The sequence below is a fragment of the Monodelphis domestica genome, chromosome 1 (genome assembly GCF_027887165.1).
Source record: "Monodelphis domestica isolate mMonDom1 chromosome 1, mMonDom1.pri, whole genome shotgun sequence".
NCBI classification, from domain to species: Eukaryota; Metazoa; Chordata; class Mammalia; order Didelphimorphia; family Didelphidae; genus Monodelphis; species Monodelphis domestica.
Window position 1 is genome coordinate 306205776 of NC_077227.1, and position 22554 is coordinate 306228329.

At 37.2% G+C, this 22554-nt stretch overlaps 1 protein-coding gene across 3 annotated transcripts in view; it reads right to left on the reverse strand.

Annotated features, from left to right (window-relative positions):
• Nucleotides 1-22554, reverse strand: part of SLC25A48 (solute carrier family 25 member 48) — an 83823-nt gene that overhangs the window by 12374 nt on the left and 48895 nt on the right. For 2 of the 3 annotated variants that reach the window (XM_007473350.3, XM_016428467.2), the window contains 3 exons: nt 18921-19178; nt 15479-15612; nt 8331-8491 (listed from right to left, as the gene is read on the reverse strand). In XM_007473350.3, the coding sequence (XP_007473412.1) occupies nt 8369-8491; nt 15479-15612; nt 18921-19178 (515 nt within the window). In that variant the 3' untranslated portion in view covers nt 8331-8368. The remainder of the gene's footprint in view (nt 1-8330; nt 8492-15478; nt 15613-18920; nt 19179-22554) is intronic. The other variant, XM_007473352.3, reaches the window with a different exon arrangement.

The window sequence follows — 22554 nt, forward strand, 5'->3', positions numbered from 1 at the left end:
AATAATATCAAGAGAAATAATGAAAAAAAAAAGTTGAAGGATGGGGGCCTAGCAGTACTAAATCTTAAACTGTACTATAAGACAGTGGTCATCAAAACAATATGGCACTGGATAAGAGACAGAAGGGAGTATCATTGGAATAGATTTGGGGTAAATGTCCTTAGCTAGATATTGTACGATAAACCTAAAGATCCCAGCTTTTGGGACAAGAACTCAGCATTTGACAAAAACTGCTGGGAAAATTGGAAAACAGTATTGGAGAGGTTAGGGGAAAAATCTTTATAAGAAAAACCTCTGACAAAGGTTTAATTTCTCAAATTTATAAGGAGCTAAATCAACTGTACAAAAAAAAAATTGAGCCATTCCGCAATTGATAAATGGCCAAAGGACATGACTAGGTAGTTTTCAGATAAAGAAATCCAAACTATCAATAAGCACATGAAAAAGTGTTCTAAATCTCTTCTAATTAGAGAAATGCAGATTAAAAGAACTCTGATGTACCACCTCACACCTAGCAGGCTGGCCAATATGACAGCAAATGAAAATAATAAATGTTGGAGGGGATGTGGCAAAATTGGGATGCTAATGCATTGCTGGTGAGGTTGTGAATTGATTCAATCATTCTGGAAGGCAATTTGGAACTATGCTAAAAAGGCTTTAAAAGACTGCCTGCCCTTTGATCTAGCCATACCACTGCTGGGTTTATACCCCAGAGATTATAAGGAAAAAGACGTGAACAAAAATATCCATATCTATGTTCTTTGTGGTAGCAAAAAACTGGAAAATGAGGGGGTGTCCATCGATTGGGGAATGGCTGAACAAATTATGGTATCTAATAGTGATGGAATATTATTGTGCTGAATGGAATAATAAACTGGAGGAATTCCGTGGGAACTGGAAAGACTTCCAGGAATTGATGCAGAGTGAAAGGAGCAGAACCAGGAGAACACTGTACACAGAGACTGATACACTGTGGCACAATCTAATGTAACGGATCTCTCTTTAAGCAGCAATGCAATGATCCAGGACATTTCTGAGGGACTTATGAGAAGGGATGCTATTCTCATCCAGAGAAAGAACTGTGGGAGTAGAATCACAAAAGAAAAACAATTGCTTGATCACATGGTTCGATGAGGATATGATTGGGGATGTTGACTTTAAATGATCACTCTATTGCAAATAGGGAAATAAGTTTTGAACAGCAATACACGTAAAACCCAGTGGAATTGCTTGTCGGCTCTGGGAGGAGAGGAGAGAAAGAACATGAATCATGTAACCATGGAAAAATATTCTTAATTAATTAATTAAATACAATTTAAAAAATAACTACTTTTGCTTCATTCCAAAAAATTTGGCATGTTGTTCCTGTTATTTTATGAAATTATTTATTGTTTTTATTTTCAATTTGTTATTGGATGCACTGAACTTTTTTAAACCTCTACTTATTTAGTCTCTCTTTTTTCAGTGTCTAAAACCTATTTCTCCCCCATTTTAGTTCATTGAAAGATGTGCTTAGATTTTCTGCTTTTCTGCAATTGTCTGAAATGTTTTTGTGCTTTTGGGTCAGTTTTTATAGAAGTACCATGCACAGATGAGAACGATGTATGCCTTTTCCTATTCCCTTTCAATAATTGTCACAGGTTTATAGTTAAAATTTTTTCTAAAATTCTACTCAGGTGTATAATTTCTTTCAGGGTTATTTTTGGGTTAGATTGATTTAGTTCTGAAAGGATCTCTGTTGAGGTGCCCTGCTATCATACTTTTACTGCTTTCTTTTAATTTATTTAGCTTTTCCTTTAAGTAGTGAAATGCTATATTGTACTAGCTTATTTTCTAAGGAACCTTTCAGTAAAGTGTAGTTTCCTGTTTATCACTTAGTCTATTTTTCTATTTCCTTGTCTGAAATCATGCTTGCTACTACTGTCTTTTTATAAATTTCAGTTGAAACATAATTTTCTTCTAGTTCTTTATTAACGCTATGTGAATCTTTATGTTTAAAGTGTGTTTCTTAATGCTGGATTCTATTGTTATGGGGGTGAGTTGATCCCATTCACATTACTATTCACAACTATGATTGTTAATTAGTTATTTTCCTTCATACTATTCTGATTTGCTTTTTCTTTTTCATAACCGTTTTTTATAAAGAAAAGAGCTGTTATGAGAGAAGTTGAATGACTTACCTAATGTCTGAGATGAGATTTGAACTCAGGTCCTCTGACTCCAGAGTAAATGTTTTTTCTAGTGCATTATACTCTCTCTAAAGGCTTTCGTATAGTTTATCTCATTTAATCCCCTCTTTTATAGAGAAGGAAATTGAGATCCAGAGATGTTGCTCAGCATAGTTCTTGACACAAAAAAGGCATTAATAAATATATGTTAAATGATTAATAGATTGATTTGTGGATATGGAGTTCAAGAGACAGTTTCAAATAACATATTTTGGGACAGTTACACACAGTGATGTATTCTTTCTATACTTGTCTTTTGATATTTTTGCCTGCAGGGAAGTAGTTAAGATCATTGGCAGATGATTAAGGGGGCGAATTCTCAGGCTTCTTACTCTGGCTTTTGACAACATTCATCATCATCTCATTAATTATTTTCTGACTTCAAGCTGGTCTTTTCAAAATAAAGATCGGATGTTGAAAGAAAAATGTGTTTTTTAGAAACTTAATTAACATTTATTAAGCACCGTACAAGGCACTACAGATATTAAGACATAAACAAAATAATTCCTGCCCTCAAGGATCTGACAGTGTCTTGGAATAAAACTCTCATTATGACTTCATTCAGATGTTTGATCTTTCCCTTTTGTTATGCAAATTCATGAACTAAGAATCTAGATCCTGAATGTAATGGACCCACTGGTAGATGCTGTGGCCAAACAGTACACAATCTAAACTATTCATTTTAATGTTTTTGGCAGGGGACATCAGGCAAAATGACAGATTAGAAAGAAGACATACAACTTAGCTCTCCTCTCACAACTATTCCACAAAGATCTAGAAAACATAGTCCTAATAGGAAAAGCTAAGGAAAGAGATGAGAGTGGGGTATTTTTCTAGCCCAAGTCAACAGAGGAGTTCAGAGAGAAAGGTTTACAGACATGGAAGACTGGTCTAGTCAGCAGTGTTGCATGAAAGGCATTCCTGCAGGGATAATGAACAGTGGTCTGTCTGCAGCTGTGTACCAGGGAAAGAGGAAGTCCAAGGGACTGAACTTGCATAGAATTAAGAACAGTCAATTGGAAGCTTGGTCACTCATACCCTGGTTGGAGAATGGAGGTCTATGCTTAGAGAGGACACCTTGAACAAGAAGTGATAGCTGACTTTTGGCTGGGTACTAGCCAAGGAGTAAGAAGCAAGTATCAGGGGGATGTTTCTCACTCCAGTAGCAGAAAGTGGTCTCAGAGCTAGCTCCCAGGCCAGTTGGAAGACTTTAGTAGAATGATCAGGAAAGAAAGTCCTGATCAAAGGGAAGGTAAAGTTTTTATCACTCGGGACCCACAGTTTCCCAGTTAACCTGGACTAGGAATCAGAGTATCTAGGTTTTCTCATCCATAAAATGAAGGGGTTGAATTCATTAGCTTCCAAAGACCAGCCATAAATCTTTGGTCTTTTGTATAGACCACAATACTACACACACACACACACACACACACACACACACACACACACACACACACACACACCGTCATAGTTATCATTGTCATCATCATCATCACCATCTTAAAAAAGTGTTTAAGGAAGTCCTCAGAACAACTTGTTAATTAGAAGACAAAAGTTCTCATCCTGAAAGAGAAACTTTGTTCTGCTTTCTGTGATTCTGACAAAAATTAAATGATTTTTCACTTTGTAGCCAACCACCTTCCTTTTGCTGAAAAAGTAAATGACTAGTGTATCTAAAAATGGAAGTGGAGAGTCACCTTGGGTGCTGTTATCTTTACAAATAAACTGGAATTAGATTCTAAAATCATAGATTTAATGGTGTAAGAAATCTGAGGTTAAGGCATTCCCCCCATATTTATTTTATTTATTTATTTATTTTAATTCTGGACTTACAATCAAATGCAGACAACCATGAAAATTTCTATATGCAAAGTAGAATTAAAAGAGAATAGTACTTATGGAACTTATTACATACAGAAATCCCTTCATTTTATAGGTGAAGAAACTGAGGCTTAAAGAGGTTAAGTGACTTGCCTGACATGATATAAATGTTAAATAACAGAACCACTTTAAATTTAGGTACTCTGACTCCCATTCCTAGTTACTTACCAATGAGCCAAGCTCTCTCATACATAATTGGATGAACAAAATTGAGTTACATAACATTTCTGCTAAATTTTATTGCTGTATTAGGATCAACAGAAAATATTAAAATGCCAATAAAGTGGAGCTTTCAATTTTCCAGAATGTTTCAGTGCACCAGAATTTTATGAAAAAGATAAAATAACAAGGAAATGGAAACATCTCATTTCATTTAAATAACAACAAAACATCCAGAATCCCAGAATTTGAGAGCTGGAAGAGACCAAAGAGGCCAACTAACCCCAAAGGGTTATTACAACACACTCACCAAGTTGTCCTCCAGCCTCTAAAGATTTCTAAGGAGTAAGATCCCACCACTTCTCAAAGAATCTCATTCTGCTTTTGGACAGTATGAAGATATTCCTGACATCAAGCTTAAGTTGGTCAATTTCCAACAACATTCATTGCTCCTGGTTCTGTCCTCTGGAGTCAAACAAAATAAGTCTAAGTCTTCCTCCACATGACAGACTTTCAAAAACTTGAAAATAACTACCTTATCCTCCCTGAATCTTGTCCTCTTCACACTAAACCTTCTCTGTTCTTTCATCTGATCTTTGTACATCATGTACTTAAGGCACTTTCTTTGTTATCCATCTCTGGGTATTCTCCAGCTTATTAAAAATCCCTCTTAAACAGTAGCACCCAAAACTTCACAGTACTTCAGATGAGGTTTGATAAGGGCAGAGGACACCTACCTATTGCTGGAATAGAGCCCATCAAATGCAGCAAACTGAGATTGCATTGACTCTTTGAATGCCACAACATACTCAGTGAACTTGGACTCCTCTAAAATACCCAGATTTTAGGATTGTTATCTAACCATACTTGTCCCATTCTGAAGCTGTGAAATTGATACTGTGTGTCCAAGTCTACAAACTTACCCTATTAGATTTCATCTTATGCAAAACTGTCCAGGGCTTTCTCCTGACATAATCCATTGTGGTCCTTATCCATTCCAGAGGTAACTGAATAAAGTGCTGGGCTTGATATCAGAAAGACCTGAATTCAAATCCAGATTCTGACACTTGCTGGATATGTGACCCTAGGCAAGTCACTCAATTTCTATTTGCCTCAGTTTTCTCAAATGGAAAATGGGGATAATGAGATGAGACGGGATTAGGAAATTGCAGCCAAACAGCACAGCATGCCATTCTGGCGAATCACAAACCATGGAGACCTTGTGTCACTCCACCGAGCCTTGGAACTGGATTTCCTATAAGGATGGGAGCTGACGTGTCAGTCCCATGAGCCCTTCTCCCTCCCCATGGGGGCTAGAGATGGGGGAAAGATGGGAACTCTCCTCTCCTTGGGAGGAGAGGCAAGCCCAGCCGGAGCCCAGAGCAGGAGGGACAGTTTGTTTTCTCCAGAAGGGGGATCCATCTCAGGGCACACCTTGTCACAGAGGCAGGAGTCAGATGGAGAGAACAGCCATCTCACCCTAGCTGCAGTGATTTAATTCTTCTATTTTTGTTTTCTTTTCAAAAAGAAAAAAAAATCCCTGAGGCAGAAAAAAAATAACATCTACCTCTCAAGGTTATTGTCAGTGATCAAATGAGTTACTATTTGTGAAGTGCTTAGCACAGTACCTGGAACATAGATGCATATAATTGGTCATTCCCTCCTTTCCCTTTTTACCATTTGTATTTCCATTACATATACAGAATAGGCCCAAGCCTCAGAACCTCTCCCCCTAAGATACAATGATCATAACAGTGGCATTTGGGGCTAGGTGGCTCTGTGGACTAAGAGCCAGGTTTAAAGATGGGATGTCTTGGGTTCAAATCTGACTTTAGACACTTCCTAGCTATTACCCTGGGCAAGTTACTTAACCTTCATTTCCTAGCCCAGTAGGAGCAAACCTTTTAGAGGGGCAGGTGATGTGAGAAATGTCCTCAGGTGCATGTGGAGAGGAGGGGCAGGCAGCAGCCTGGCCCTGCATCCCTCTAGCTTTCTAGTAACAAACTCTGGCAAACTCTGTGTTGGAGCAATGGCAGCCATGTCCATAGAGAGGACACTGAGTGCCCCCTCTGGCATATGTTCCATAGGTTTGCCACCACAGGCCTAGCCCTTACCTTACCTCTCTTCTACCTTGAAATTACAATATTGATTCTAAGATACAAGGTAGTTAAAAAAATAACAGTGACATTATTTTAGAGACCTTTACAACTCACTTCTTCACACTTGTGCCATGAAAGGCAAATAGTATTGTACCCATTTTGCAGAAGAGAAAATTTGGACTTTGAGAAGTTCAGGTATTTATTTAAGGTCAGTTTCTAAATGTCAGAGCCAGGTCTTGGATTTAGGTGCTCTTATTCCTATCAAGCTTTCTTTCTATGACTACTCCCCTCAAAATTTAATATATTGGCTGAGAATCCAAGTCATGCTTCCTATGCTACATAATAGATGAGAATTTTACTAGTTAATCCAAATTGTCGAAGAACCTCACTTCAGAATGAAGAACCACAAAGAAACCCATTTAGAATGATGACCTTTTCTAAGAGTCTCAGTCAGCACAGAATCCATCAATCATGTAGGCAGAAAAATGGATTTTCAAATATTCTAAAATGATTTCTAACTTTTATAGTTTGAATGAGGGAGATCTTTGTGGAGTGAAGATAACTTATTCCTTGATTAGATGGAATAATTTAATAAATGTTTCACTATATATCTAAAGCTTACTTGTTTAGTCCTATTTAACTTTGACATAAACTTAATATGAAGAATATTTTATTGAATTTTATTGAATATCCATATACCTAACCTTCTCAAAACCCACAAATAAGTATATTTCAATACATACTTGTTACATATAGCATATTTTCTACATTTTTACTTATATTTGTATATGTGTATGTTGTTGTTCATTCCTTTTAGTCATTTCTGATTCTGATTCCCATTTAGATTGTGGAGTGGTCCAGCTCATTTTACAGATGAGGAATTGAGGTGAGCATGGTTAAGTGACGTGCCCAGGGTCACATAGCCAGTAATGTCTGAAGCCAGATTTGAATGCAGGAAGATGATTCTTCCTGACTTCAGATCCAGGACTCTATCCATTGTATCACCTAGCTGTCCTATATATATATACACATATATATATCTCCCCTACCATATAGAGTATTTACTTATGTGATCATTTATATATATATATATATTTTTATATATATATATATATATATCACACCCAGGGCTATGTCCTGATTAATGTGAATAATGAATCCTCCAAAGTAGCTGCATGTATCTAAATTCCAATTCTTCAAAGTTATAATTATGTAAAAAATATGGTAATTAGCTTCAGCCCAATGGAAATACACAGTGTAGTTTCTAATAATGTGGTCACTTCAAGGGGTTCGTTATCACACTAATCAGGATCCAGCTGTACTAGGCAGAGGCAGTAGTAGTTAGGGGAAGCTGGTTATATAGGAGGTGGTATTCCTAAGTTCCAATATCTATGCTTAATACAGTATCTTTGGTGACCACTGACCACTGACTTTGGTGACCACAAGTAGAATAAGACTGGGGACTGTCTTTTTTTCTTTTTCTTTTTTGACTTTTGTATATGCTTCACCTAGCACAGTGATGTATATATGAAGAATATATTTACATTTTTTAAAAGATGTTATTAAGACCAGATAAGTCTAAATAAGAGAAAAAAAAGACAGTATAGAAAAAAGTGTTGTCAGGAGATAGTAAAATTAAAAAGGAAAGAATAAAAGAGAAAAATAAAAACTAAAGAGGTGGGGAGTGAGAGAAAGTGCTTTCAATCCAAGCTTTTCAGAATTCCAAGGACACAGATTGCTGAACCTTCTTCAGAGATATAAAGAGAAAGAAGACACTGTTGGCTGCATTATAATCTGGTTAGTGTCTAGCACATTACTATGTACAGATACACATTGAAAGCTACTTTTGTATGACGACTCCTGTCATAATTCCCACACCAAATAGTCAATGTTAGGAAGACAAAGACTATTTGTCATTTTCCCCTGTATTAGGAAGTCTTCCCTCTCTAAGATAGACACTTACAAATGAGGGAATGGGGAAGAAGGAAGTTGACCTGAGGCTCAGGGATTCGTCACCGTTTGGTCTCCCCTCAAAGCCCGGAGTGAAAGTTCATATCCAAGAAACATGGTGGCACTCATTGGGAACCCCCGGATGGTGTTCACTGTGATTCCCCTGAAAAAAACCTTTGCAGGAAGGGAATCAGTGTTATTTTGATAAAATATTTCACATATGCATACCCTCAAACTTCCCAGAAACACAATCCTCATAAATATACATAGTAACACAATGAGAGAGATACACAACAATAATATGACAAGATTTGATTTTCTAGGATTTAGGAGGGCTTAATTCTCTCTTTCATTTCCTCTAATTTTGTTAAAACTTTCACAGTATCCATGAGAGCAATGTTTCTATTTTTATCATCAGTGAAATAACAAATCTCACTTCTTAGTTGGGCAATCTTCCCAAACCTCTAGAACAGTGATGGTGAACCTTTTAGAGCTAGCATGCCATTCTCCTCCCCCCCCCCCCCCGGAGGGAGAAAGCACTCCCATTGCTGGGAAGAGGGGTGGGTGAAGTGAGAAATGCCCTCAGCTAGTGTAGAGAGGGGGAGGGGTGTGGCTTGAGCGCTCTGCTCACCTGTGAGCTGCCCACCTTACCCCCTGTGCACTCCCACTGTGCTGCTGAGCAGAGGGGCAGGTGATATGATCAGGCAAAGGGGAGGAGAGGAGGGTAGCAGCTCTGACCGAGTTCCTCTGCCTTTCTAGTAACAAACTCTAAGGGGGTAGGCAGGAGTGACCAAGTGCCCACAGAGGGCTCTGTGTGCCATCTTTAGCACCCATGCTATAGGTTTGCCATCACTGCTCTAGAAGACTTTTAAGTTACATACTCCTCAAAGCTAGAAGGGATCTTACCAGTTATTTAGACCTCATCTGAGAAATAAATCTGAGATGAAGGGGGGAAATGACTTGCTCAAGGTCATATAGTCAAGTAATAGTGAATCTGGAACTAATTCCCAGATCTCCTTACTCCTAACCTAGTGCTTTTTTCATTCTGCACTATTTTAGGGTGGAAAATATCTCCCCTCTGCCTCTGCCCTATCCTGTTTTTTTTTTGGTCCTTTGAAGGATAATGACAATTTGAAAGAATTAATTGAAGGTAAAATATGGGGTGAAATTCTGTCTTTAAAACTGAAAAAAGAATCACAAACTCCTATTCAATAAGCACTTTTCTTAGAAATCTTATGCGTTGGAGGCAGCTGGATGGCTCAGTGGATTGAAAGTCAGGCCCAGAGATGGAAGGTCCTGGGTTCAAATCTGGCCTCAGACACTTCCTAGCTATGTGACCCTGGGCAAGTCACTTAACCCCCATTGCCTAGCCTTTACTACTCTTCTGCCTTAGAACCAATACCCAGTATTGATTGTAAGATGGAAGGTAAGAGTTTTTTAAAAAAAGAAATCTTATGCCAATGGGGAGTGCCCCCTAATTGGCTTTTTGTCAATGCATCTATGAATCATTTTTTGTTTTTCTCTTTTCTTTCCCTCTTATTCCCATTTTGTTGTAATTCCCCTGAGGTAGAGTGCAATATTTTATATACTTCTAGTAAGAGAATCTTTGGAGGTATAAACTGGTTATGTGAAATGATTCATTGCAAAGACTAGGCAAGTTAATTTTCCCAAAATGTCAATTGGGAAGATTTTAACATGCTCATCTCCCAATAGAATCACACGGAGGATTGTTGGAAGAGAATTTCTCTCTCTATTATGTCGATTTGTTAACATCATCTCTTAGTGACCTGGAGGTCATCTACCACTGAGTAAATTCAGGTATAGACAAACCCTCAGGAAAAGAAAGTTAAAGAAGCGAAGAACCAATGAGACAGGAAACTGATTCCAGAGGCACTTCCTCCCTGGGCAGTGCCTGGAAAATTAAGAAACTATGATTGGTTCCTGAGATGTGATGTGTGAGAGAGAAAAGAGCTTATAAGGTCAGACTGGGAGCCTGTTTGGGGTCTTCAGGCTGAATTGCAGGATGCAGAAGGAACCCTTGTCAGAGCTTAGCTTCTGGCAGCCAAAAGATTAGTAAGCTAGTTATCTCTTTACCTCTCCCCTACATTTCCCTCTCTTTACTACAACTACTACTACTACTACTACTGCTACTACTACTACTACTAATACTACTACTATTTTGATTTAATAAAGTTATAAAGCTAGTAGTAGCCTGATAAATTTAGTTATTTCATAAATTATAGAGAATTCACCAATTACCTCCACCAGACCATATACTCAGAGTCAGTAATTTGATATTTCCTTTCTCTCCTCAAGATTTTCCCTCTCAGCACAGGGAAATTGGGCTTATCTCTCTTTGTTTTGATGTATTTTGTCCTGACAAACCTGTTAATCACAGGTATTTGCAAGTCTGGGTGGTCTTAATGGGACTGAATTTAGGAGAAAACAGTTGAGGAAAATTCCAGAAGAGAGAAAAGCAGATTTAAAATTGAGAAACTTGCCAGAGCAAGTGTCTCGTTAGAGGCTTGGAGATAAAGGTGAAGGTCCTTACTCCTCAGAGGAGATTGAGTTATTGGGAAGAAGAGTCTTGAGAAAAGAATGAGACTGTCCAGGGTATTCCAGTAGATGTCTAAAAAGCATGAGAAGTATGTCCGTCTCCTAGATACAGGTTTCTTAGGACAAAGTCTTAGTTGCCCCACTGTAGTTGTGTCTCTGAATTGAAGAAACATGTTATTTAGCCTAAGAGGAGAGTGAGTGGGATTGCTGTCTTTGAAGACTTGAAGGTACATTATTTGAAAAAAGGAATTAGTAATACATTACATTCTTATTTGTTAATTGAATTCTACCCCTCAACTCCTCCAACCACAACTACTATGAAGAAAGAAGGAAAGAAAAAAAGTGTTGAACCAAATATGCAGAGTTAAGGAAAACAAATCCTTACTTTGCCATTTCAAAAATATGTCTCATACTGCATGATGAGAACAGCATCTCAATGCCAGACAGTGAAAAACATACGTCACTGGTCTTCTGAAATCATAGTTGGTTATTACTACATTGATCAGAGTTCTTAAATCTTTCAAAGTTACTCATTTTAATAAAAATGTTGATTATATATATATGTATATAGTTCTCTTGGTTCTACTCACTTTACTCTATATCAGTTCATATGTTCCCAGGTTTTTCTGAAACTATCCCCTTTATTATGACAATTGCATTCCTAGTAATTCCTTTTTCATAAAAAGCAATTTCATTATTTGATGGGCTATTAGTGAAAAAGAAATTAAGAGGAATGTAATAGATTACTAATAACTGGGAAAAAAAGGGAACTTAAAAAAACAGAATTTGATTTATCCTGCATAGGAATAAGCTAAGAGTAATGGGTTAAAGTGGTGAGAGGTAGATTCTGGAGCAATACTTAAAAAAAAACAACAAACCCAAACAGTCAAATAAAAAAACTTCCTAAAGCTTAAATCATTCAAAAAGTGGAATGGTCTGCCTTTTGGAATACAAGTTCCCCATTTCTGGGATCTATCAAACATATGCCAAATTACCATTGCTGAGGGATGTTAGAAAGATAATTCCTACCCAGTTATGGGTTGGATTCAATAATCTTTGAAATCCTTGAGCCTCTTAGGAATTCTATACATGGCAAGTCAGTGCCTGAATCTTAGCAAATTGCCAGTTTTAGGTCAGTTATTTTCAACTATGTATTCTAAGATCAGTCACAGAGCAATTTCTATGTTTGAAAGAGGAGAGCAAGATTATTGGAATAAATAGGATGAATTATCTTCTAATGATATGAATTGGTAATGATAGCTAGAATTTTTGTGGCACATTAATGGCTGAAAAAGTTTTACAATCATTCTCTCATTTGATCCTCACAAGAACTGCAAAGTAACTACTCTTTTTATAGATGAGAAAACTGAATGTGAGAAAGATTAAGTGATTTACCCATGGTCATAATTTAATAAATTTCTAAGGCAGAATTTGAATTCAGGTCTGTTAATAAAGTCCAGTGTACTGACTACAAAACTTAACTGTCTTTACTCAGTTTATGAACTGAAAAAGAGTCAATACCTACTTCTGGTCCTATGTTATAAGATGATTTAGAGCAAGGATTCTCAATTTTTATCTATCACAGATCCCTTTGTCAGTAGAGTGAAACCTAAGGAAGCCTTTTTTAGAATAATGTTTTAAAATTCATAAAACAAAATGCAGATTACAAAGGAAGGAAATGATAAAGATGTATGTTTAGAAAAATATTTTAAAATATAAAGTCACAGATTCCAGGTTAAGAATCCTAGTTTTATAGAAAATTCACTGCTAGCTTTCAATATTCAGGACCTAGGCCCTGAAATGGTTTTTACAGGGTTGAGGGAAAAAGAAGTCACTAGTACTTTAACAGTGTTTTGAGAAGCTAAATCTTAACCTTTCTAAAAATTCCATAGAACTACAGATTACATAATAGGTGGTGTGTAAGGAACTGGAACAAACTTGGAGGGGAAAATTCCATCTACTGACTTCACAGCTACTTACCTGGTTTTCTGGACTGATCTCTGCTCTCTGAGCAAAGTTTCTGTCCTAATGAGCCTGGCTAAAGCCACAAGCCTCCCTTTGGCTTAAGCCAGGACACTGGCAACATGCTCCACACCACTCCACACTACCTCAGGCACATGGAAAGTTACAAATCTCCTACTCACAGGCGTTTATAGCCTACTTGTGCTTAGTTATTTACTCATTTTCAAAGCTGAAGAATGGAAAGGATGCTAAGAATTGTTATCTTTCAAATTGGACTTCTACATTTGCAGGACATCTAATGTAAATATAAAGAAATTTTCTCAAGTGTTAGAAAACTGAAAGGGAAGCAATGGCTTATTTAAAGTGGAAATGCTGCTATCTTGGTGCTTAATAAACATGTTGAGAAGAGACACAAAAAGAAAAAAAAGAGAACCAAACATACAATGGTAGAGATAGGAAAGATTAAAAACAGAAAAAGGGAAGAGGCAGAGTAATAGGGAGGGAAAAGAGGTAAAATCACCAGTGACAGAAACATGAATAGATGCATATACATAGACACAGACAGATATAGGACTTAGAGAATTGGAAAAGAAACATCCAAAGTGACATAAACATGGAAGAAAAGAGAGACTTCCTAGAATGGTTTCACCATCTGGTGGCCTTCTAGGAAATTCCTTCTAAAAACTTAAAGTTATGTTCCATTTTCTTAGTTGCAGAGAATTTGTGCCCTGACAGGGATGGATATTCTTCATGGTAGTTGCCTCACAGGACAAATGCAATTCAAATGAAGGCCAGATAGGTTCTCCAATACCAGCTAAGAATATCCAAAATTCCCTCAAGTTATTGCATGAAAATTTCAAAATAACATTTGTCCACAGTGATCTTCCAAAATGAAAGGTAGTTCAACTATACTCTTGCATATAGGACCAAACTAATTTTCTTTGAAGAAAAAGGGGCTGATTATCTTTGAAAGCAGAGAAAAAAGTATGAAAAATGTGGAAATTCTGTCTTCTGACCTGAAATTCTGTGACTTACTCAAGTAAAAATTAAATTAACAATAACTACAATTTCAGAAGACCTGGAGAACTGCATAGATCTGTATATTATTACCTTCACATCCCTATTAAATATATCCTAAGAGTATGGATAAATCAAAATATCTGCTTCAAGAACCAAAGTACAAGATATCTTGGGTACTAACAATATGGGCTTTGGTATTAGCAGTTTGCTCTTTATAAGGTGCAGAGATGGGAACTTCAGGAGGAAGATTCTTTCAAAGATAAATGTGATTGTGACATAGATTGGGCTCACAAAGACAAACCTATAGAGATACATATACATATAGATGCAGGTACACAGAGACATCAACAGATTTGACACAACATGTATAGAGAAACATATAGATGAGCACATCTTATTTCACCAGAGTTACCTCTAGGTAGGACTTGAGCTTTGCCCAAATCTGGGGCATGTCTCAGGGGATATAATGAGGAATATGTAGGAAAGCTAAGTACTTCCATGCAGTGAGTTTAGTATCCCGTAGCTATGAATTCCTTGTCAGCATTGGCAAGTCCTGGGTACAGTATGGGCTAAGATGGAAGGAACCCATTATTCAGTCTGATATAGGGAGAGGTCCAGCTCTGGGAGAGTGAGGGAGGGAAGAATCTATAGGAAATACCCTCATGCCTATGATACTCCTTTCTACAGTCAAACATAGGGTTCTGCATACTGTAAATAAGTAAGTATTTTTTAATTAAAAGGAAGAAACACTGAACTATTAAAACTAAAAGAACAGGATCTGATTCTTGGATTTGCAGCTTAATGCTTATAGTAACCACCTCTCTGGTCTTTAGTTTCTTCATTGGCAAAATGAAGGGACAGGAACTAATAATCTCTAGAGTCCAGTTCAGCTCTGACTCCTCTGAACTGGCTTGCATATCTTTTGCTTTGTGATAATTGATGACACAGTGGTAGAACTTTAAAATTTTCAAAGCACTTTACATACTTAATCTCATTTGTTCCTATAGAATGGGCTTTCAACAAATCTTTATGATCATAATTTTCATATATTATAGGTGAGAAGTAGCAGAGTATAATGGAGAGATGGTCAGCAAGTCCTGTCTTTAATTCATATAAGCTGTGTGACTGTAGGCAAGTAAGTCACTTAACCTTTCAGTACCCCTGGGCAATTATACAAGAGTTGTCCATTTGCAAGGTGAGGGAAGACTACACACTAGAAGTTTCCTGATCACCCCACAGGTTCAGTGCTCTTTCTTCCTTTCTCCAGTGGGGGTGGGGGTGGGGTATAGCATCAGTAGAATCAAAAGGGACCTTACAGGCCACTTATTCCAACCCCTTCTCTTTTCACATGAAAAAACAGACTTTGATTGATTTGCTCAGGGTCAACTGCCAGAAGTCAATTACAAACCTGGGATATAAACTCAAGCTGTCTTACTCTATATCCAGCATGTTTGGTAAAGCCAGGCTTTAGAGAGGTTGAATGATTTGCCTAAGGTCACACAGGGAACCAGTCCTGGAATTAGATTCTGAACGCCTTGACCATTATCCCTTCTGTCTTAGTAGGACAATTATTTTCAACATGAAGCCACATACTCCACAAAGTCAGACTTCAGTATTGCTTACTTTAAAGCCTTCTTTCTGGTAGCTCTGGAGGATACAATCCATGACACCCTTGTACTTATTGCAGTAGACTCCATCTGCTTGGAGTCGACTTTTAACAACATCCATGGGAGTTGCAGTTCCCCATGAAATTGCTCCTACAAAAAGATAAAGGCACACACAAGAGTTAGGATGTGAAAGCCCACCACAGAACCAAGTGGTCACATATAGGAGTCAGTTGGGGAGGTTAAAGAGAAAATTTTGGCTTAAGTGATATGTGAGCTTATTTATCTGGTATGCAGGGATTGTGATAAGTACCAATGAAACCCATGCAGTTGGAATCAGATCCTTGAACTATTGCTTTAGTAAAAAAAGGCTTGGAGTTACAGGAGATATCAGTTCACATCCTGGCTCCAGCACTAGTTGTGTGACCATAACATCTCACAAGACTCATCATCTCATTAGAGAAATGATATGTGAATCCCAAAGTGCCATAGAAATATGAATGTGCTCAAGAGTAATTCTAAACAACCGCTTGGTACAAGTGATATGGTGAAAACAGGGATATGCTGGTAACAACCAGCTCTCCAAATATGTGTGTATAAGTACAGGCATACACACACATAACATGGATAACACATATACACATGTGTGCATATACATGCGCACATAAGCAACATACTGTTTTCTATTAATTCTAAGGTGCTTCTTGGCTTGTCCTTCATACTCTTTCTTGACTACAATTATAACCATGCCAGATAAGTGTAAAATTGGGATCAAGCCTAATTGCAGAATTTGACATTTCTGAGGTATAAATATTCACACTGCAAATTTAATAGTTAGCTTTCAAAAGCAGATGTGAACTGTATCTGGCACACTCCCAAAGGGAAAGCATTGATTTTTGTGTCAAAGGATTTGGTTTCAGATTCCATGTGACAATGAGACAATTGGACTAGATGACCTTAGAGATCTCTTTTAGTTTGATAGATCGAAAAGACAGTTTTATCACTATATATATTTATTTATACATGTATGAATACAAACTTTTGTTGTTCAGTTTTCAGTCTTCTCTGACCCTTTCCGACCCCATTTGGGGTTTTCTTGGCAAAGATACTAGAGTGGTTTGCCATTTCCTTCTCCAATAAATATAGCTATTTACATATATGCATGTATTTATATCTATATGTGTGTATATATATATACATATATATATATACATAGACATACATTCATGCAAAGGTTTAACAGTTAAGTTTAAGTCAAGGGTGCAACTTGATTGTGTCAACAGCTGTCACTTATTGAGGCTGTCACAACAAACCACTATATTCCTTAAAGATAGGTACCTTTCACCATTCTTTGAACTATTTGAGGTAGGCATTTTTCCCTGTTGTTGAATGGTTAGGATAATGGTTCTCAAAGTATTGTCTAAGGATCCCTAGCGATCTCAAGACCCTTTCAGCAGATTCACAAATTCAAAACTAAAAAAGTATTTTAAAATATGCTTCCCTTTTCCAATTATATATGTGTGTAAAGCCAGATTCCCTTCACATATTTCAATAAAACTTCAAATTCAAATTAAAAAAGGGATGCAAAAGATTTAAAGCAGACGTAGATGTGAGAATCTAATTGCCTTCTATTAAGCCAGACCATTAAGAGATCTGCAAAAATTTATAAAACCTTTTCACAATTTTTTTTTGTTATGGAAAAGTTATTTTTTTTATAAAATTGAGTTATTTTAATTAACATGTGATGGATATATTTTTATTTTAAATAAATTTAAGTTTCTAATAGACACATAGACAAAAGCTCTTTGGAGTCCTCAATTTTTAAGAGTGTAAAGGGGTTCTGGAATAAAATAGTTGAGAATTCCCAAGTTAGAGTATACTCTTGTGTATCTATATTATCCTATAATTTTAGTTCTTTCAATGGGCATCATATTACTTTGTATTATACTGTCAATATAATACATCAGATCACAGAATATTACGGCTCGAAGGGGCCTTTAGGATTCATTTGATAGAGACCCAAAAAAGGAAGTGATGGGACTAAACTGGGATCACATGCTCATTTTAAGGTCCACATGGGAAATATCCCATGTTGCCTTCTGCTTTTGCCAAGCCATCCCAGATTAATTGGTCAATTTGAAATAGAAATTACCACCAAAGTTTCTAACATTTAAACCAGATTAACTAACATTGGTTAGAATTGTCCTGAAGAGCTACTTAAGGGGGAAAAAAAAGACCAGCACAAAAAAGTCACTAACTGATCTCTTAGACATATGCTTCCCCCAGACATAGGCATCTAATCTACAAATAGCAATTACTCAGTAATCTTTGCTTTTGGGCTGACTGACAGTCTGGTCACAAACCAAAGGGACAAATTTTTCCATTCAGCAAACAGAAGGCTTCTTTTCAAGCCCACTTCTTACACTTCCATTCAAACATGGAAACTGATAGATTAGTGGGCAGGGAGGGGAAAAATGGGAATTAATGCCAAAGTCTAAGTTTTGTAACTGATGTTTACAGGTTCCCTAAATAACAATACAAATGGCTTACATAGAGAATTTTCCTCACATTTGTCCCATGGTATGACTGGAATTATCATCCCTATTTTGCAGATAAGGAAATAGATTCCCTGAGATTAGTCTGCTTGACCATTTTCACACATGTCAATGTCAGAATCAGGACTCAAATCAGTTTTCTGACTGTGGGCCCAAAGGTCTTTCAAATATATATGCAGCCCCAAACAAAATCTAGATCTTTCCCAGAGCCTCTTCAACCCTAAGCTCCCTTTACTACCAATATATGGGACCTCTTACATTAGCAAAGAGGGAGCTTCCTTACTGGAAATTCCTTAAACCAGTGATGTCGCAGATCTGGTTGCAAAAAGGAAGGTAAAATCAACATGTTCTTGTTCTTTTAGTTGATTAGTTATAACTGACTCTTCATGGCCCATCTGAGGTTTTCTTGGCAAAAATACTAGAAGGGTTCACCATTTCTTTCTCCAGTCCATTTTATAGACAAGGTAACTGAGGTGAAGAGGGTTAAGTGACTTGCCCAGGGTCACTTGTGTCTGAGGCTGGATTTGAACTCAGCTCTTCCTGACTCCAGCCTCAGTACTTTATCCATTGCATCACCTAGATGCCCACTCCACCCCCCCCCCCCCCAAGTAGCTAGAAGTGTCCAAAAGTGGAATTGCCTTAGCAATTTTCCATAACTGAAGGTCTTCAAGCAGAGGCTAGATGACTTTTAGGGATGTTGTCAAAGAGATTGCTGATCAGGAATCCTGCTCATCTAGATTCATCATAGGCTCACCTAGATATTTCTATAATCTCTTCTCAACAAGAGTCTGTGATTCAATGATTCCTCACTACCCTGTTAGGGGATATGAAGGTTATGGTCAAGGTGGTTCACCTATTACTCCATCTCTTCCCTAAAAGGAGTTAAAGAAAGGGGGTTATTCATACCTGCAATGCCCCCTGCCAACCACACTGAATAGGAATTAGGGGTTGTGCTGTTATCAGGAGTGATCCATTCACAGAGAAACACATAAGGGATGAAGTAGAAGCAATAGCCTGGGACATCCCTTAGCAGCATGGCATTGGCCCCCCGGTAGAGTCCTACTAAGCCCTCCTTCTGGACAATTGATGTCATGCAGTGAATAGGTCCCTGGTACTTAGGTCGGTTCCAAAGCTCCTTTGGTCTGGGCTTCAAATGGAGATCCGCTGCATATATAAGGAAGAGAGGATCACAGTTAATTAAATGACCATCTTTTGTCATAGTCACCCCATACTTGCTTTGTGTCATTCACTCATATTTGTCCATCTGATATTTCACTGCTTCTTCCTGACCCTTTATTACTAAGGATTTTGTTTATTTATTGTACCTTCTGAACTTATGAATACTACAGCTGTTGCTTTTTGCTGCTGCTGTCAAACACTGATTTTGGCAACCCTCACACCAACACATGCCAGGAAAAGCTTCAAAGAGAAGACTTCTGACATTTGGGGGAATGTTAAATCCTCAGAATCATCTTTGAACAAGCAGGATTATATCCTTCTCAAGCAACATTATTTTTGAAGAAAAGTTGATATATGTATATATATATATAGATAGATATAGATATTGTGAAGATGAAATTTAACTCTCCCCTGATTGTAACAATGAAATCAATGAACTCTCCCCTGATTGTGTAGATTAAATTGTAACCTGTATTTTTAGAACACCCTACTTAAAGTTGAGTATGGAGATCTGCCCATTTTTAGATCTAATCACTAAAAGTGTAAACATCCCATTTAATCATTGAGTGGGTCTGTGACCCACATGTGTGATAGTTGGTGACAAATCAGAATTGACTAACTGCCTTCTGCGCAGCCTAGAGCAGAGTGTCAACTGTGGTTGGTAGACATAAAATTAGGGGAAGACATGAGAAGTGATGCAACAGAAAATGTCTTTAAAAGAGAGTGACAACTTCCTGAAGGAATTCAATTCTTCGTGCTTCTGACTTGAAGCTGGTGAAGAGGGGCAGAAGGTTCTGCTGACTGGATCAGAAACCCTGTTCCTGAGATTGACATATGGTGAGTGAAAAGCTGACTCTTAACTGCTGAATTTTTCTAAAGAGACTTCCTCAGGTCCTGGGCTACAAGGGCTGAGGCCTATTCAGTTGAGGACTAAACTCCCCTGTCTGGGTTGAGCCAGGGGGCCAGAGATAAATTGCTTAGTGTTTAGGCTATATATCTTACCTTATTCTCTCTCTGATTTCTTACTTCACTCTTTCTACAATTTTTAAATAAATTGTAAATAAATCATTTTGGAATAAATCAAATTCCTGGCAACCACACTCTTAAATAATCCAGTCCAACCCTTTTATAAATAACCCCTTTCCCCCCTTACATTTTATATATATATTCTAGCACAAACTATAATGATGTCAATGAAAGCATCCCTAAAAGGAAGGAAAATCCTGATTAACTAAAAAAAATTTTTTTTTAAGTCTTAGGGAACTGACAAAAACAAACAAACAAAAAAACAACAACTGATGCCTGATTTGTAGCAGAAAGATGTTGCCAGAGGTACTCACTGTAATTGGATGTTTTTGTTAAACTGTTTTTGTTAGAAAGCATAATTTAGGGGGCAGCTGAGTGGCTTGAGAGCCAGGCCTAGAGACGGGAGATCCAAGGTTCAAATCTGGCCTTAGTCACTTCCTAGCTGTGTGACCCTGGGCAAGTCACTTGACCCCCATTGCCTATCCCTTACCACTATTCTGCCTTGGAACCAATATAGAAAGTAAGGGTTTAAAAAAAAAAGAAAGAAAGCATAATTTAATCTAGGGCAATGAGGAATGAATATGAGAATATTCTGCCTCCCTGAAAGAAGTCATTAGGAAATTCAGTTCTCCTCTGCATGTTTATGTGTAATTTAATTTAAGAAAAAATCTGGGGGGGGGGATGGAGCAGAGTGGAGTAAATAGTTGAGGCTCAGATGGTAACAGAAATTGTTCTGATGCTTGACAAATAAACTGGAAATGGTTTCAGAGATTCAAAGATTTTGGCTGGTCTTGAGTGGAAAACTACAAGGAAAAGGTCAGGCAGTGAAGTCTTCAGTAGTATACCCTCATTTTAACACTTCTAATTAGAGTAGAAGTGATGTTCAATCTCCCAATTCAATTCAACAAAAATTTATTAAACATAAATTATGTTCAAGGTCTTATCCTCGATACTGAGTATGGATAAACAAAAATGAAACCAAGAAGAGGGCAATATAAAAAAACAAATAGTTAAACAAATACAAGGTAATTTGAAGAGGAAGAAAACATTGTATTCTAACCCCATATGTGAGGCGGGCCATAGGGTAGGGTCCAGGTACAGCAAACATTGGGTTTGACCTTCACTTCTGTACTTGGTAAAACATTCTCAGTCAGTGGAAATGAAACTTTGAGGTTGTGTCATTTTATTCAGGGAAGAAAAATCTTTCTAATTTGTCATTTTGTCACTGTATACAAGAGGCAAAGGAATCTGACAGCAGTACTCTTATTTTATAATTCCCTACCTCAGGGCCATATAACACAATAAATGCTCCATGTACATATGAATGAATTAATGAAAGTCCACATAATTCTTTCCCTCCTATCTCTCTGGACTGTCAACCCTTACACTTCTAGAACTTTATAGGCCTCCTTTTGCTCTTTTTTTTCTCTTCCTCTATATTAACCTTCCAACAATATCCAATGGGTCCAACTTTCCCATGAGAGACATTCCTTGGACAAGAGGTTTATGAGCCTTTTGTATGTTACATAGCCTCTGATTAAGCACCATAGTTGTCTACTTTTTACTTTGACATAGGCTAGCCCTAGATTGCTCTTGCCATCCCTTATCTCATTTCCAAATTCAGTTTCAAGGCCTAGCTGAGTACAAACTTTAACAAATTATGTGGTCCATGGACAAGTATTAGAAACAAAGAAAATACAGAATGATTAGAAAATGACTAAAGGATTGAGATACACAAAAGTATTATTATGCTTTAAGAAATTATAGGTATAATGAATACAGAGAAACATGAAATATTCTATCATTTGCTATGAAGGGAGGTAAGCAGAACCAGAACAACATACTTAGTGACTAAAACAATGTAAATGGAAAGAACAATACAATGATGTAAAGTTATAATGACCAAGCTTGGCCCAAAGAACAGTTAAGAATGCACATCTTTACCTTCTTTGCAGAGCCCAGTGATCATAAATGCAGAATATCACATATAATGTTGTACTTGCGTTTAGTTGACTTTGCTAAAACCATTTTTCCACCTTTTTTTCTTTTTTATCATAATGAATGTAGCTATATTGTAAAATATAAGCAATACAAAAAAAGAAGTAAAAAACATTTTAGTGGCCCAAGGTCTTAGTCTCTTAATAGTCAGTTGAACTCAAAATCCATCAAATACTACAGTATTTACAAGAGTGAAATGAATATGACTTAGCCTGAATTGGAATTCTGGCCACAGGCTCAAACTGTACTTTTACCTGTCACAGTTAATAGCTTATAGTTGGAGGGTGATTTGCTTTTTCATTGACCTGGTATGTGTGCTTAAACAAACACATTCTGT